This window comes from Microcaecilia unicolor, chromosome 4 (genome assembly GCF_901765095.1).
Source record: "Microcaecilia unicolor chromosome 4, aMicUni1.1, whole genome shotgun sequence".
Taxonomy (NCBI): domain Eukaryota; kingdom Metazoa; phylum Chordata; class Amphibia; order Gymnophiona; family Siphonopidae; genus Microcaecilia; species Microcaecilia unicolor.
The window spans coordinates 347,206,056-347,222,577 of NC_044034.1; the positions used below are offsets into that span (position 1 = coordinate 347,206,056).

General features: G+C 45.7%; 1 protein-coding gene across 1 annotated transcript; it reads left to right on the forward strand.

Moving 5' to 3' along the window:
* The first annotated feature begins 1,598 nt into the window (after positions 1-1,598).
* On the forward strand, positions 1,599-16,212 carry RIPPLY3 (ripply transcriptional repressor 3). The gene is made up of 4 exons (XM_030199686.1): positions 1,599-1,641; positions 8,412-8,481; positions 13,954-14,021; positions 15,790-16,212. Exons 2-4 carry the CDS (start codon positions 8,461-8,463, stop codon positions 15,953-15,955), a joined length of 255 nt encoding a protein of 84 aa, XP_030055546.1. The 5' UTR covers positions 1,599-1,641; positions 8,412-8,460; the 3' UTR covers positions 15,956-16,212.
* The last annotated feature ends 310 nt before the right edge of the window (positions 16,213-16,522 follow it).

Here is a 16,522-nt window from a genome sequence, read left to right on the forward strand (position 1 = left end):
AGGCCACTCCTCCACTGTTGCTACTATTTGAGATTCTACATGGAATGTTGCTATTCCACCAATGTGGCCGCGCAGGCTACTGCTTCTGTGAGTCTGAGGTCCTGCACGTACGTGCAGGACGTCAGACTCACAGAAACAGAAGCCTGCGCAGCCTTCTACATGGAATGTTGCTAGTGGAATAGCAACATTCCATGTAGAATCTCCAATAGTATCTATTTTATTTTTGTTACATTTGTACCCTGCACTTTCCCACTCATGGCAGGCTCAATGGGGCTTACATGGGGCAATGGAGGGTTAAGTGACTTGCCCAGAGTCACAAGGAGCTGCCTGTGCCTGAAGTGGGAATCAAACTCAGTTCCCCAGGACCAGAGTCCACCACCCTAACCACTAGGCCACTCCTCCACTCCTTAATTAGGGACAGCTTAGCTCGGACCTTATGGCCACGTAGGTATAATCATACCTCTTGTCATACAAGTTGAGGGTAATTACTATCTGATTGATTTTCTGTCATTGATATGCACCAAGTAAAGCCCAGGCTGTAAGTGAAGAGCAATCTTCCACCACCCACTCTAATAATATGAGGAGAAAAAAAAAAGACTTCAGTGGCTGCTGACGGCTATGATGATAAATCCAGAGAGCCTCACGTCAGATGGTGATAATCAGCAAAGAAGTTGTAAGTGACAGATAAGAAATTTAAAAACACACACACATAATAATGGGGTAATTTTATAAAGGACTTTTCATATGTAAAGGTCTTCTTAAATGCATAAAAGCATTAATAGCCTCAGGGGTTACACCAGGGGCGTAGCCAGACTTCAGCGGGAGGGGGGTCCAGAGCCCGAGGTGAGGGGGCACATTTTAGCCCCCCCTGGTGCTGCCGAACCCCCCCACCGCCGCCGCCACCACCACCAACTTTGACCCCCCCCCCAGCGCCAACTCTTTTGACCCCCCCCTTCCTGTTGCCACCAACCCTCCCCCGCCGCCGCTGTCACCGTCGGGTACCTTTGCTGGCGGGGGACCCCATCCCCCGCCAGCCGAAGTCCTCTTCTGCGGCGCGGCCGTGTTGCTGGCTGATCTGCAAGGTTTCGTTCTGTTTCTGTGAGTCTGACGTCCTGGGTTACACGTGTAAAGTACATGTGGTGAAAAAAGTGTGTACTTTTATGCAACCCACATATAACAGTGTTGTAGCCAGAAATATATGGTTTTTTGGGGGGGAGGGGCAACAGTTAACATGGGTAGACACTAGACACCCCTTTTCCTCTTCCCTCCCACACCAACATTAAAATTTAAAATACCTTAGTTGACGGGATTCCCCAGCCCCATCATCTCAAGGAATCTGGAGCCCATCCTGAGTCAGCTGTGTAATGCTGTGCAAAAAGCACATCTGTACTGTGAACCGCCGAAGCAGACACTGCCAGCACTGTCGACAGATCAGAATCAGGAAGTGCGTTAATGAGAAAAGAGTGTACACACTAGGGAGTTGCACGGGGACAGAAATCCAACCCGTTCCCGCCCGTCCCCACTGGAAGGCTCAATGTGGCTTACAGAATTTTGTTATGACATTGTCATACAGGATATCAGATACAATTTGTGATGTGCAAAGATTAAGTGAAGGGGAGAAAGAAGGAGAGAGTTAGGCGGGTAAGTATAGAAGGTGGGTTTTCATAACTGGGTGGTTGGTGAGGTGGATTAATATGGTTGTGGGTTCTCTTTGTAGGCCTTGTTGAAGAAATATGTCTTCAGAGATTTGCGAAAGTTGTTTATTTCGTCGATTGTTTTCAGGTCTGTGGGTAATGCATTCCATAACTGCGTGCTCATGTAAGAGAAGGTAGAAGCATGCATCAGCTTGTATTTTAGTCCTTTACAGCTGGGGAAGTGCAGATTGAGAAATTTGCGGAATGATCTTGTGGCATTTCTGGGAGGTAGGTCCACGAGGTTTAGCATGTAGGTTGGGGCATCTGCGTGAATGATTTTGTGTACAATCGTGCAGATCTTGAACGCAATGTGTTCCTTAAGACAACCTGGTACCTTACACAGGTACTCATATATGTTAAATAATATGAGAGATAGGGGGGAGTCCCTCGGCTCTCTACTAACAGTCCAACTTGCTGATTGAATCTTATTTTTGTATGTTTAAACAATTTTATTGAACAGAGTAGAAAAACAGTATAGATCCATCAACCAGGCTGGTTGCTCGATATTATGTAATTTCCATTTATGCCGTTTCTTTATCTACAACATTAGCAAAATTTGCCCCTTCCTCTCTGAATACGCTACCAGAACCCTTATCCAAACCCTTGTCACCTCTCGCTTAGATTATTGCAATTTGCTTCTCACTGGTCTTCCACTCAGCCATCTCTCTCCTCTCCAGTCTGTCCAAAATTCTGCAGCACGACTTATTTTCCTCCAAAATCGTTATACCCACACTGGCCCACTCCTCAAGTCACTTCACTGACTCCCTGTCCGCTTCCGCATACAGTTCAAACTTCTCTTACTGACCTTTAAATGCATCCATTCTGCAGCCCCCCCATTACCTCTCCACTCTCATCTCTCCCTACATTCCTCCCCGTGAACTCCGCTCACTGGACAAATCTCTCTTGTCGTCCCCCTTCTCCTCCTCTAACTCCAGACTTTGTTCCTTTTCCCTCGCAGAACCTTATGTCTGGAATAGACTTCCTGAGCCAGTACGTCTAGCTCCATCTCTACCTGTGTTCAAATCTATGCTGAAAACCCACCTTTTCACCACTGCTTTTGGCTCCTAGCCACTATTCAACTGCCCTCCCCTTGTTCCTTCTCACCCAGTACTTCCCTCGCCCTTAATTGTCTTGTCTGTCTGTATTTTTAGATTGTAAGCTCTATTGAGCAGGGACTGTCTCTCTGTGTCAGGTGTTCAGCGCTGCGTGCGTCTGGTAGCGCTATACAAATGCTAATAATAATAATCCCCTATACTCCCCCCCAACCCTACAACCGTATCCTTACCAAAATGTTCACTAACAATTACATTGTAAGACTATATCAAGACTAAGAATGATACGCTACTTGAGCCATTTAAACCATAAACACTTTTCCCCCCTCCCTCCCCCGAAGAACCGTATTTGTGTAAAAAGATCTATTTGAAAGAAATTCTCCAAACCAATTCAAAACAGCTCCATCAATATCAATCTCACTCAATCTTGTCAATAATGTTGAGTGATTTACTGTGTCAAATGCAGTGGATATGAGATGCTGGACATGGTGAGAGGGCTAGAGAAGGGGAGATGAGCTGGATGCCTTTGAAGGGGAAATGCTGATTAGTAAGGCTTTAAACTGCCCCTAGGAAGAGGTGCACAGCAAAAAGCCCTTTTCTGCATGTAGAAAGGTTTTCCCCAGGGCTTTTTTGAGGGGGTACTTGGGGGTACTGAGTACCAGCACCTTTTCCATTGTCTGCTAAAATTGACCTATGGACCCCAAGTTTTAATGAAAGAGTTCAGGCTCTACACACCAATTCTGCCTTATCATAGATTCTGTGACTGGTTGCAGGGGGCCTGGCTGTTGTGGGGTGGGTCCCTCAGTGATCACCCCACCCCTGAAGGGTGGCCTGGCATTTGAGTACCGGCACCTTTTTTGCTAGAAAAAATGCACTGGTTTTTCCTCATGTAAAACCTCTCCTAAACTGACCTCCAAAAATATAGTTAGTCCACTAAAAAGCTATTGTGTGCAGTGGGTTTCTTCAGTCTTACTTCTGCATATCTTTTACAGCTGCTGAAACTGAAATATTCCTGATGGCTATCACCCCACACATCCTGAAAATCACCTCTACAAAATACATTTCTGTTTATATTTCAAACAATGTTATTAAGTTTTTTAACATGTAACAGATGATTGCATACAATGAAGCCGTATAATAAGAACAAAAAATCCTGGTCTATAGTGGGGAACTGGGGAACTGAGTTTGATTCTCACTTCAGGCACAGGCAGCTCCTTGTGACTCTGGGCAAGTCACTTAACCCTCCATTGCTCCATGTAAGCCGCATTGAGCCTGCCATGAGTGAGAAAGCACGGGGTACAAATGTAACAAAAATAAAATAGATACTATTGGAGATTCTACCTGGAATGTTGCTACTATTGGAGATTCTACCTGGAATGTTGCTATTCCACTAGCAACATTCCATGTAGAAGCCTGCGCGGCCACATTGGTGATCTGCAAGGGCCGACTTCTACATGGAATGTTGCTAGTGGAATAGCAACATTCCATGTAGAATCTCAAATAGTAGTGGAGGAGTGGCCTAGTGGTTATGGTGGTGGACTTTGGCCCTGAGGAACTGAGTTTGATTCCCACTTCAGGCACAGGCAGCTCCTTGTGACTCTGGGCAAGTCACTTAACCCTCCATTGCTCCATGTAAGCCGCATTGAGCCTGCCATGAGTGAGAAAGCGCGGGGTACAAATGTAACAAAAATAAAATAGATACTATTGGAGATTCTACCTGGAATGTTGCTACTATTGGAGATTCTACATGGAATGTTGCTATTCCACTAGCAACATTCCATGTAGAAGCCTGCGCGGCCACATTGGTGATCTGCAAGGGCCGACTTCTACATGGAATGTTGCTAGTGGAATAGCAACATTCCATGTAGAATCTCAAATAGTAGTGGAGGAGTGGCCTAGTGGTTAGGGTGGTGGACTTTGGCCCTGAGGAACTGAGTTTGATTCCCACTTCAGGCACAGGCAGCTCCTTGTGACTCTGGGCAAGTCACTTAACCCTCCATTGCCCCATGTAAGCCGCATTGAGCCTGCCCTGAGTGGGCAAGCACGGGGTACAAATACAACAACAACATAGTAAATGATAGCAGGGTCCGCGCTCCTAATTCCCTCAGCCCCTCCCAACCCAGCACCCCAGAAACAAAAATGAGTATAGAACCAGAAGGCCTGGACTCTTATGACCCTCTGACCAAGTAAGAAAAATCCCTATAAATTTCTGTTTAAAGGAGAGTGCAAACTTTTCAGAATCAACGAAAAGTCTTTTTTTTTTTTTATTTCTCCTTAACTTGGAACAGGGAGGGAAATTTTATAACAGGGCATCTAGGCAGGGAGGCACATAGAGGGGCATTTTTTGAAAGAAACATCTAAGTTGGAATTTGGACGTCTTTGTAAAACGTCCAAATTCGTAGACGGGGAGAAGGTCATTTTCGAAAAAGATGGACATCCATCTTTGGTTTTGAAAATAACATGGATGTCCATGGATTTGTATGTCCTTGGATTTGGACGTCTTTGATTTTCTGCCATTTTCGAAACCAAAAACGTCCAAGTCTAAACTGTCCAAATTCAAGCCATTTGGACGTGGGAGGAGCCAGCATTTGTAGTACACTGATCCCCCTGACATGCCAGGAAAGCATCAGGCACCCTAGGGGGCACTGTAAATTTCATAAACAGCTACCAGGTACATAGCTCCCTTACCTTGTGTGTTGAGCCCCCCCAAAACCCACTACCCCCAACTGTACACCACTACCATAGCCCTTATGGATGAAGGGGGCACCTAGATGTGGGTACAAAGGGTTTCTGGTGGATATTGGAGGGCTCGCTGTTTCCTCCACAAATGTAACAGGTAGGGGGGGCATGGGACTGGGTCCACCTGCCTGAAGTGCCCTGCACCCACTAAAACTGACCAGGACCTGCATGCGCTGTCATGGACCTGAGTATGACATCTGAGGCTGGCACATCATATTTGTAATCATGTTTTTTGAGGGTAGGAGGCAGTTAGTGACCACTGGGGGAGTAACAGGAGGTCATCCTCGATTCCCTCCAGTGGTCACCTGGTCATTTCAGGCACATTTCTGTGCCTTATTCGTAATAAAAACAGGTCCGGGTGAAAACGTCCATGTTTTATTCTTGGACATCTCTGCTTTTTCCATTATGGCTCAAAGACGTCCAAGTCTTAGGAACGCCCAAGTCCCGCCTTTGCCACGCCTCCGATACGCCCCCTTGTGATTTGGACGTCCTTGCGACAGACTTTCGCTAGAGATGCCCAAAATCATGTTTCGATTATACCGATTTGGACATCTTTGAGAGATGGACATCCAAGTACCAATTTATGTCGAAAGATGGATGTCCATCTCTTTCGAAAATGAGCCTGATAGTCATATTTTACAAAAGACAACATATGAACTTATGTGCCTTCAAATTATTCTTGTTGTACACTATCTTAGGTGAATTTCTTCAAGAAGGCAGTAAATAAATCTTAATAAATACATACATAAATAGATAGTTCACCAGCAAACTGCCATACAAAGTCCCACCTGGTCCGAGGCAGAAGAAAGTTTGTGCATGTATACATAGTAGGAATCAGCACATATGTATATGTTTTATTAAAAAGAAAAAAAAAAAACATGCGTAAGTGCCAATCTCACCCTGGTCACTCACTCTGCAGCCCCAGAACCTCCTCTGTGTAAACCATCAAAGTAGGCCCTATCCCCCGGATTCTATATAGTGCGCTTAGATTTAGGCACCAATTACGCTCGTAACTTAATTGGCTTAACAAGCTGACAACTGATAACAGCACTTAAAAGCAATAATGAGCACTAATTGGCACTGATTAGAATTTAGGTGCACAGCTCATTAAGCATATTCTGTAATGATGTACACAGAACTTCTAACACGTGCAGGCAAAAAGGGGTGTGGTTATGGGCGGGGAAATGAGCGTTTCATGAGCATTCTGAAATTTAGGTGCCTAGTTATAGAATATGGCCCAGTGCGCCTAAATCTGCACGCCGGGATTTACGCCATGTTTTAGTTGGTGTAAATGGATGTGCAAAGATTTAGGCGATGAAATATCAACTAAGCTTATTCTATAATCGGTGCCTAAATCTAGAATATGCTTAGCTGGCACTGATTTCTTAGGTGCCATATATAGAATCTCTTCCTATGGGGGGAATTCTATAAATGCCGCCCAAAGTTAGACGCTGGGAAGATCTGCACTAAGGAGCCCTTTTACTAAGCTGTGGAAAAATGGGCCCTGCGCTTGCAGTGGCAGGCTGTTTTTGCTGCACGCTAGGGCCCCTATTACCGCGGCAGGTGAAAAGGCCAATAAAAGAAATGTTGAGAGGACCAGGATGATACAGTGAGGATTTAGAGGACTTTAAGAGCTTTTCAGCTGAAATGATTGGTTTTGTATACGGTACCTCGGTAGCCGTCACTGAGCACGTTGAAGTTCACCATAGAACATTGCGGATGGGAGAGGTGAACCACGGACGCTTCTACGAGATATATGAATTTGTGTTCAAGGACTATAATCTGAGCCAGTAGATATTGGACTAAAATGTTATAATATTTAATATACTACCACGAGGGTTCGTGGACAGTTGGTCATGAACTATAGAAAACTGAGTCCTAAAACAAACACTAATTGTATATAAGACACAGTGTTTCCTTCAACTAACTCAGTATATAAGACAATTTTATAAATTTGTCATTATTGTGTATAGTATTGCATGCTATGAGTGAATGGTGCGAGTGATTGGGAGTTCCGAGGAATGCAATATTTAAGAGCACATACGTGATTTAATAAATAATTTAAAAATGATTAATGATGTAAGGAGTGCTTTGTAAGTGTATAGAATAGTGTAGTTTGTTCTCTGGTGATAGATAATAACCCTACATAGTTTTAATTGCAGACAATAAAAGAAATGGCCATGTGCTAACCGGGCAGGGATGACCACTGGGTAATTCCTGCGCTAGAAAATGAGACCTGATTTTCTGTAGCTCCGGAAATGGTGTGCGCTGAGGCTGGAACTACCATTAGCACCCGTGTTGGGTTGGCGGTAGTTCCGGGTTGCCACATGGCAACCCTTTAGTAAAAGGGCCTCTAAATTAATACTAGGTTAGCGTCGATCTCAAGCCTAACTTTGGGTGCTGCACTTACACCTGCTGAAATCTGGATGTAAATGCTGGTGCGCAACTAAACGGCAGTTGGGTGTATAAATGACCCTATTCAATAACGTTGCGCCTAAATTCTGAGAATGCCCTTGACCAACCCATGCCCTTCTTATAGCCACACCTCATTTTAAGTTGGGCGCTATAAAATTTAGGTGCACATTTTATATAATATCTGTATATCTGACCTCTATTTGTATATCTGAGTTAGTTCTGTGTGGCTTACATTAAGTCCCCGACTTGGACATGTGTGGAGTATAAATCCAATAAAATAAAGTAAAGTAAAGAATAGGGTAGACGCACAAACCAATGACTGTTAATTAACACCAGTTATTGATTGTTAACGGCTCATTAATTAGTTTTCATGTGGATCACCTACTTTTATGAGAAAACCCTGGGGACATTTTAAAAACACCTAGCTGAATATGTAAACACAGTTCTACATGACCATAAGTGTCCATGAAATCAGAATAATACCGTGGTATATATTTTGTTACCTTTGCAGTGACGCCATAATATGGAGGCCCTGGATCCTCACAGCCAGAGATGCAGAGATGGAACGAAGGCAGAGACTGGTGAGTTAGAAATACCTCCAGAAAGAAATATTTGGTTTGGTAGCCAGAGATAAGAACAGAAGATATGCCAGATGGGGTCAGACCAATGGCCCAGTGAGTGCAGCATGTCTCCAATGGTTTTGTCCCTCTAGAAAATTAGGAGGCATCTGGCAGATCCCATAGTCCCATTCCTTGTTGTTAACTCTCAGGAATAAGCAGTTGATTTGCCTGAGGCTACTTGACTAATGTTTATGGACTGTTCCTCCTGAAACTCGTATAAATCCCGTTAAAGCCCAGCCGTGCTAGAGCTCTTGAGCACAATCTCTTGCAAGACGTTCTACACATAGCTTGTGCATCATGCGAAAATACTTTTTCCAGTTTAATTCTGCTCCTGCTAATGACATGATTATGTCATTTATATTCCACTTTAAACAAAGTGGATCACAAAATCAAACACACGTAATTTAAGATCAAACATATACCAATAAAATAAAGAAACTGACAATAAAGCTTCTGCCCTTTTATTACAATCGATCTGCTACCCCCAAATAAATAAAAAAAAAACAAGTCCATCCTCACCTGTAGTACCCCAGCTCTGCATTAGATTTATGAAAACATTTTATCACTCAGCATTATTTTTTTTTATAACAAAAACAGAACAAAGACAATCCTATGGCAAAAAAAAAAAACAGCCCACTCCTCCCCTTTTTTATAGGTTTGGGGAAGAAAATATATCTTTTAGACTAAATTATTGCGAGGAATGAGGATGGAATAGAGAAGCGCATGGCACGGAGGGAAAAAAACAGAAGCTTGAAATAAATATGCAAGGGAGTGGGGAACTGATGGCCTTAAGGAAAATGCAGAAGAAGATACATATTTAGGAGAGAACAATAATTCTTAGCACTAAAATATGATTCTGAATTACAGAGAGATAAGGTGGAAGATAGAGGATGGAGTTTGGATAGAAACATAGAAAAATTAAAAAGATGACGACCATGTGGCCTATCCAGTCTGCCCACCCATGCCATCTACTATCTAAAAACTAACCTGTTTAAAAAGACAAACCCTACCGATCCAACATAAATGCCTGATCTTTGCAACACAACAAAACTAAAGAACGTAATGGACATAACACAACTCTTCTGTTGTACGATTCCCCAGTGGCGTACCAAGGGGGGGCGGTGGGTGCGGTCCGCCCCGGGTGCACGCCGCTGGGGTGGTGCCGCGCGCCTGTCAGCTCCGCTCGTTCCGTGCTCCCTCTGCCCTGGAACAGGTTACTTCCTGTTCCGGGGCAGAGGGAGCATAGAACGAGCGAAGCCGACAGGCGCGCAGCACCCCCCCCAGCAGGTAAAAATGCACCTGGGGGGGGAGGTGTCCTTTCGCCGGGGGGGGGGGGGGGGGGTGCGCTGCGCATCAGCGATCCGCCCCTGGTGTCAGCCACCCTAGGAACGCCACTGCGATTCCCTAGTGTGGCTGTGCCACATGAACTTTATCTTACCACAACATCACTTTGTATTTGTTTACACAGGAGTCTGTAACGCCTCTCCAGTACAATGTAAGCCACATTGAGCCTACAAATAGATGGGAAAATGTGGGATATAAATGTAACAAACAAACAAACAAACAAATAAATAAATAAATAAATAAATAAATCCCTTCCTCTCTCAGAGTTTTCTTCCCAAGCTTACTTGAATTTAGATACAGACTTCATCTCCACCACCTCCACATGTGGCCTATCCAGTCTGCCTTTCCATACCATATACTATCCCTTCCTCTCCCTTTGAGATCCTATGTACTTGTCCCAAGATTTCTTGAAATCAAGAAAGCCTGGGACAAGTACATAGGATCTCAACCACCTCCACCGGGAGGCCATTCCACAAATTCAGTACCCTTTCCTTGAAGAACTAATTTCCTCAGATTACTTCTGAGTCTGAAAGACAAGGCTGGAAATTAGGGTTGTAGGAATGGATACAGGTAGGAACAAGATGGGTGGAACAGATATGTGGAGAATAAAGGAGAGAGAGGTGTCAAATGTGAATCCAAGGCGATAAGATAATGACGGAAAGGAGGTTCAATGACAGCACTACGCATTGCCATGTTGAGGAACCTAGACGCGATTCCCAACTTAGACATTCTGCCCAGACTGACTGAGCTTAGGATGCTGCAAAGGCAGCCTTCACACTTCCTGGGAGAGAGGAAGACATGTCATCATACATCTGGTCAAGAAGGACTTTCTGAGTAGTGATAGGACTAAAGTTGCTTTGGAAGGGTTATGAAAAAGGAGATATAATCAGTGGGTAGTTGTGAATGAAAACACATGATGCCAGAACCCAGGGCCGCCGAGAGACTGGGCCAGGCCCATGGCCCTGCCCCTTCCGCCCTCGCCGCCCCACCCCCCGAGGTTGTCACCGCCGCCGCTCCCCCGCCACCCCCCAGAGGTTGCCACTGCTCCCTCCCCGAGATCGCTGCAGCCACTGCTCCCCCTCCACCCCCCAGAGGTCACCGCCGACGCCACTCCGCCCTCCACACCCCCGAGGTCATCACCGCCGCCGCTCCCCCCTCTGTTCACCACCGGGCCAGGCCCCCTGCATTGAAATCACAGTCTCACCTCCGTGAAAGCAGCGCTGCAGGCAGCAGAACACCTCCCTTTGGCCCTCCTTCCCTCCTTGTGTCCCGCCCTCGTGGAATTTACGTCAGACGAGGGCGGGACACAGGGAGGGAAGGAGGGCCGAAGGGAGGTGTTCTGCTGCCTGCAGCGCTGCTTTCATGGAGGTGAGACTGCGATGTCAATGCAGGGGGCAGACGGTCGACGACGGAGGGCAGGTGGGACTGCGGCGCCGGGCCCCCCTTGGAGGCCCGGGGAATTGTGTCCCCCTTACCCCTCCCCCCCCCCCTCTCGGCGGCTATGCCAGAACCCAGCTCTGGTTCTGAGCTGGAAAACGAAAGGAGCAGGAGGAACCTGCTGGGTCAAAAAAGGGAGGCAGATATGATAGTGCAGGGGGAAGTGGGGGAAGGGCAAGATCTGATTTATAAGGTTTGACTTGGTGAAGGGATGCAAAGACAGCAAGACCTTCTCAAATGTAACCATCACATTTATATGTTGCACTTTGCTACAAATACATTAACAGATGAGGTTTCTGGAGAGAAGGTCCTTTCTGCCTAGTACTGTACCACAGATGCTAAAAAGTTTGTTAATGAGAGCTACCCCCCAGGATTCCCACAAAACACAAACAGACCTCTGCTGCAATCTGCCACCATGAAGGACAATCCCTGAAAATGTTGGAAAATAGGGCTCAATACCTCTAAACCTCTCAACTTTACATTTCGTCCTTTAGATTGTAAGCTCTTCTGAGCAGGGACCGTCCTTAGTTATTAATTTGTACAGCGCTGCGTAACCCTAGTAGCGCTCTAGAAATGTTAAGTACTACTACTAACTAGCATTTCTAAAGCGCTACTAGGGTTACGCAGAGCTGTACAATTTAAACATAGAAGGACGGTCCCTGCTCAAAGAGCTTACAATCTAAAAGACAAGAGAACAATCTAAAGACAAGTGAACAATCTAGAGGACGAGTGAACAGTTAATCTGATAGGGTGGATAGATTGGGGCATTCTATATTTCTCAAGCGGTTAGGCGCCGAAGGCAGCATTGAAGAGGTGAGTTTTAAGCAGAGATTTGAAGATGGGTAGGGAGGGGGCCTGGCGTATGGGTAAAGGAAGATTGTTCCAGGCATAGGGTGAGGCAAGGCAGAATGAGCGGTGCCTGGAGTTGGCAGTGGTGGAGAAGGGTACTGAGAGAAGGGCTTTGTCCTGTGAGCGGAGGTTGCGGGCGGGAACATAGGGGGAGATGAGGGTGGAGAGGTAGTGAGGAGCCGCAGACTGAATGCACTTGTAGTAGTAGTAGTAGTAACCAGTAAAAGGAGTCCTGCTGTATCTAAAAGCTAGGATATTATCACCCTTAAAGCAGAGAGGCCAGCAAAATATCTCATCTTGATTAGATTCGGATTTGAATGATATTTTACTGGTGTCTTTGACCTACACATGTTCTAGTTACATTGATGTGGGTTTTGGAAAAAAAAAAAGGGGGCGTTATTTTAAGGGTTGTTGTTCTCTTATCTGTCTTTCAGAATCAAAGCTAGTAATCCTCTCTTTCTTTATCGGATTCTCTGCAAGTCTTTCCCACCGTTAAAGAAAGAGAGAATTACATGACGAGAGGATTACTAGCTTTGATTCTGAAAGATTTGAAAGATTTTCTATTAGCAAGTACCAACTAAGAGATCTCTTATCTAAGTGCAATCTAGGAATGAACACACTTTAGAATATTTTACTTAATATTATTATACATTTAGAAGTTATCAGTGTGTTTCTTCTAGCAAAAAAGGTGCCGGTACTCAAATGCTAGGACCCCCTTCTGGGGTAGGGTGATCACTGAGGGACCCACCCCACAATAGCCAGGCCCCCTGCAACCAGTCACAGAATCTATGACAAGACTGAATTGGTGAGTAGAGCCTGAGCTCTTTCATTAAAACTTGGGGTCCATGGGTCAATTTTAGCAGACAATGGAAAAGGTGCCGGTACTCAGTACCCCCAAGTGCCCCCTCAAAAAAAACCCTGGAAGTTATACTCAATTCAAATGTACCTGTGCTCAGTGGCGTAGCCACAGGTGGGCTTGGGTGGGCCAGGGCCCACCCATTTATGGCTCAGGCCCACCCAACAGTAGCACATGTTTAGTGGTAACTGGTAGGAATCCCAAGCTCCACCAGCTGAAGATTTCCCCCTGATGGTAACGAAAACGCTACTCTCCACAACACCGGCACCTGCGCATGGTCAGTTTTCAGTGCATTCCTGCTGCCAAAGTGGAAAGAAGCACTTTCCCACCAGCTGAGATTTTTTTTTTTTTTTTTTTTTGGGGGGGGGGGGGGGAGAACACTTGGTGCCCACCCAATTCTTGCCTGGCCCACCCAAAATCTGTTTTCTGGCTACGCGCCTGCCTGTGCTAGTGGGTGGACAATACCTACAAATATGATAGAAACTAGTTGCTTAGCTGTCCATGTAGCTACTAATGGCAGCTAGTCGCATTTCTAAGTCTCTAGGGGCGTAGCCAGGCAACAGATTTTGGGTGGGCCTAGGCAAGAAGTGTTCTCCCCCCCTAAAAAAATATCTCAGCTAGTGGGAAAATGCTTCTTTCCACCTTGGCAGTATACTGCAGGTGTGCACTGAAAACTGAGCATGTGCAGGTGCTAGTTTCCTGGAGAGTAGCATTTTTGTTAACATTAGGGGAAACTCTTCAGTTGGTGGCGCTTGGGATCCCCCCCAGCTACAGGCCCACCTGTGGCTATGCCACTGCTCTAGTAACTAGCTAGTTTTCTGAGAGTAGTTAACAAATGAAATGCATTTAATTACCTTAAGTAACATTTACAGGTGACAGAAATCTAGATCTGACTGTGAAACCAAAGATAAATGTGAACTATGTTTGTTCATGTAATTTTATTCCAGTCTGCTTCAGATGACGACCAAGGCAGCATTAGATCAAAAGGCGCTCTGGGATTTCAGCATCCAGTCAGGTAAGTGATCAGAAGCTCTCCCACTATTAGCGATTTGTCTGTTTCAAGAAAGAGAAGTGAGATGGTTCAATGCTGCCTACAGTCCTCAGCTGCTCTGTTTCCCCAACTCTAATGCTCTAGCCATCAGTATGTACATCATTATCATCCTCCAAAGAGCCCACCATTACCCGGGCCCACCCTTGGCTACGCCACTGTTCCATACTGCTTTGGAATGTAAAAATCAAAACCAGGGCTGGCCAAAAATCTCCAGCTTGGAACTGGATAACTTGACATCTCTGTTTCTTTGGATTTCATGGCAGCGATTTCTCACCTTCTCAAATTCTTACCTAAAAAGCTGTGCACTGCCCCATCAACTATGACAAATTAAATTATTGGAATTCTGATGCACAGTTATTCTAACAAACTTTTCATGAGTAGGGACAGATTGCGTTTATAAAATGTTTGGCCTCTATCCCTTTGGCTCCCTTGCCTGCCTTCAGTCTCTTCCCTTCTCATCCTCACCTTATTGGTGGGCTGACTGCTGACCTTCCAGGTCTCTTCCTCATTGTGCAGCTTACAACCGCTTCCGATGCTTGAGAAAACTGCAACAATGTATCCCTTCCAATTCTGCCCCTCCTAGAAGAGCAAGGTTTTATGAGCCAGTGACCATTCTAGTGATGCCAGCTCCAGAGCCAAGTACCTTGCCTCCAGCACCATTGTCTTGATGACTGACTCATAGAGATGCCACGTTACCCAGTTTTAGGCTACAGACCTTTTTAGGTAAACCAAAGCAGTTTCATAGTTCGAGATATACCACCCTTGTAACAAATCGAAGTGTGGTATTTGTAGTGCCTGATCCCTTCCCATTGAGATTACCAGATAGGATGGCCAGAAATCCAGGACTGTGAAATCTCCAGCCTGGAATTGGGTAACTTGGCATCTCTGGACTCAACCAGATGCTCAATATAACCCAGTTCCAGAAAGGAGACTTTTTGGCCAATTCTTTTTAGGCTTATATCCCAAAGCAATGTGGGATTTGTAGTCCCTGACTCTACCCATTGAAATCTGTGCTTTAGGGCCTAAAATGCACCAGGATGAGGTTGTCTGACCAAAAAAAAATCTCCCTCCTGAAACTGGATAATTTATAAGCTCTACAGTGGTTCCTAAAGTTTTCCTGAGGACCCCCCCCCCAGGGTCACTGAGAGGGGGGGCCAGGGTGAGGGCAAAATTCCCTAGGCCCGGCCTCGAAGGGGGGGGGCCTGGCGCCGGCAAGCTTCTTCCTGCCTGTCTGCTTCCAGGTCTGTCCTCCTGCTCCTGCATGCCGCCCAGGACCTGGATGATTGCATTAGCACGATATCACATTAATGCAATCATTCGGGTCCCGACACGGATAGGAGCAGGAGAGGACAGACTGTGGGAGCAAACAGGCAGGAAGAAGCTTGCTGGGCCTGCCCCCCCCCCCTTGGAGGCAGAGACAGAAACAGAAAGTTCAGAGGGGAGTGGTGGTGCACTGCAGTCCAGTTCTGACCCGGGGCTGACTGTGTCTGGGTTTTCAGGACATCTACGATGAATATTCATTAAATAGATCTGCAAGCGCTGCCTCCATTGTATATAAATTTATATCATGCATATTCATTGTAAATATCCTGCAAACCAGACTGGGTTGTGGGGTGGGGGTTCCTGAGGACAGTTTAACAAACCACTACAATAGGGTAATCTACTTGTGCTTGTGAGCACTAAGGGATTCTTTTCACATTTATAACGTTTCTTCCCAATTATGTTTCACTAGACTTTATATGCCCAGATCTAAATGTCATGAGTACCTACATCACATAGGCGAGAAGGCTCTGGCTGGTTTTCCTGTTCAAGCCACAATCCACTTTTACGATGACAACACCGATTCTGAAGATGAGGATGATGAAGCCCAGTTCTGCATAGCCAGTGCCAGTTTCTGACAGCAGTACTGCATCGGCAGAGATTGTGCTCCTTGAAACGCCAGAAAGAGAGGACAGACAGCCAGCAGAATGTCCTGAAGGTGACTCAGCAACTGGGGAAGTAGCTCCTGTGTCAAGAACCAGCCAGCAAGCGGTTACAGGAGCAGCGGCCACCAGCAGCGCACACTGTGTGGAATCGCTCACCTCCTGTGGCAAAGTGTACAGAGAACAAGGTGCCTTGCAACCCCTCCCCTCCGCAGCACGCTGAAGACTTTTGAGCTGAGGACAAGTGATATCTATTTATTCCCCAGGCTACTACTTCATCATGCATTTAACTTCCCCCCCCCCCCCCCCCCCGGGAGATTTATACTTCGCTTAAAGTAGTACCACACAGTTTTCTTTTATGTTTCAACGTTTTTACTGATGATGAAATAAATATGGTATAACAGATACCATAAAATATAAAACTTCAACAGTACAGTGGAACTTCACATATAAGTATTGAACAGACCATCATCAAATTTTTATATACTTCCCCCCCCCCCACCTCCCTACCCACCCTCTCTTCCACCCTCCCTCCCCCCTTCT

Excerpts from the sequence above, each read along its gene's own strand:
- RIPPLY3 (XM_030199686.1), top strand. The coding sequence starts at position 8,461 with ATGGAACGAAGGCAGAGACTG. Across the intron at positions 8,482-13,953 it reads TGGAACGAAGGCAGAGACTG|TCTGCTTCAGATGACGACCA; the intron begins GTGAGTTAGAAA and ends ATTTTATTCCAG. Across the intron at positions 14,022-15,789 it reads GGATTTCAGCATCCAGTCAG|ACTTTATATGCCCAGATCTA; the intron begins GTAAGTGATCAG and ends ATGTTTCACTAG.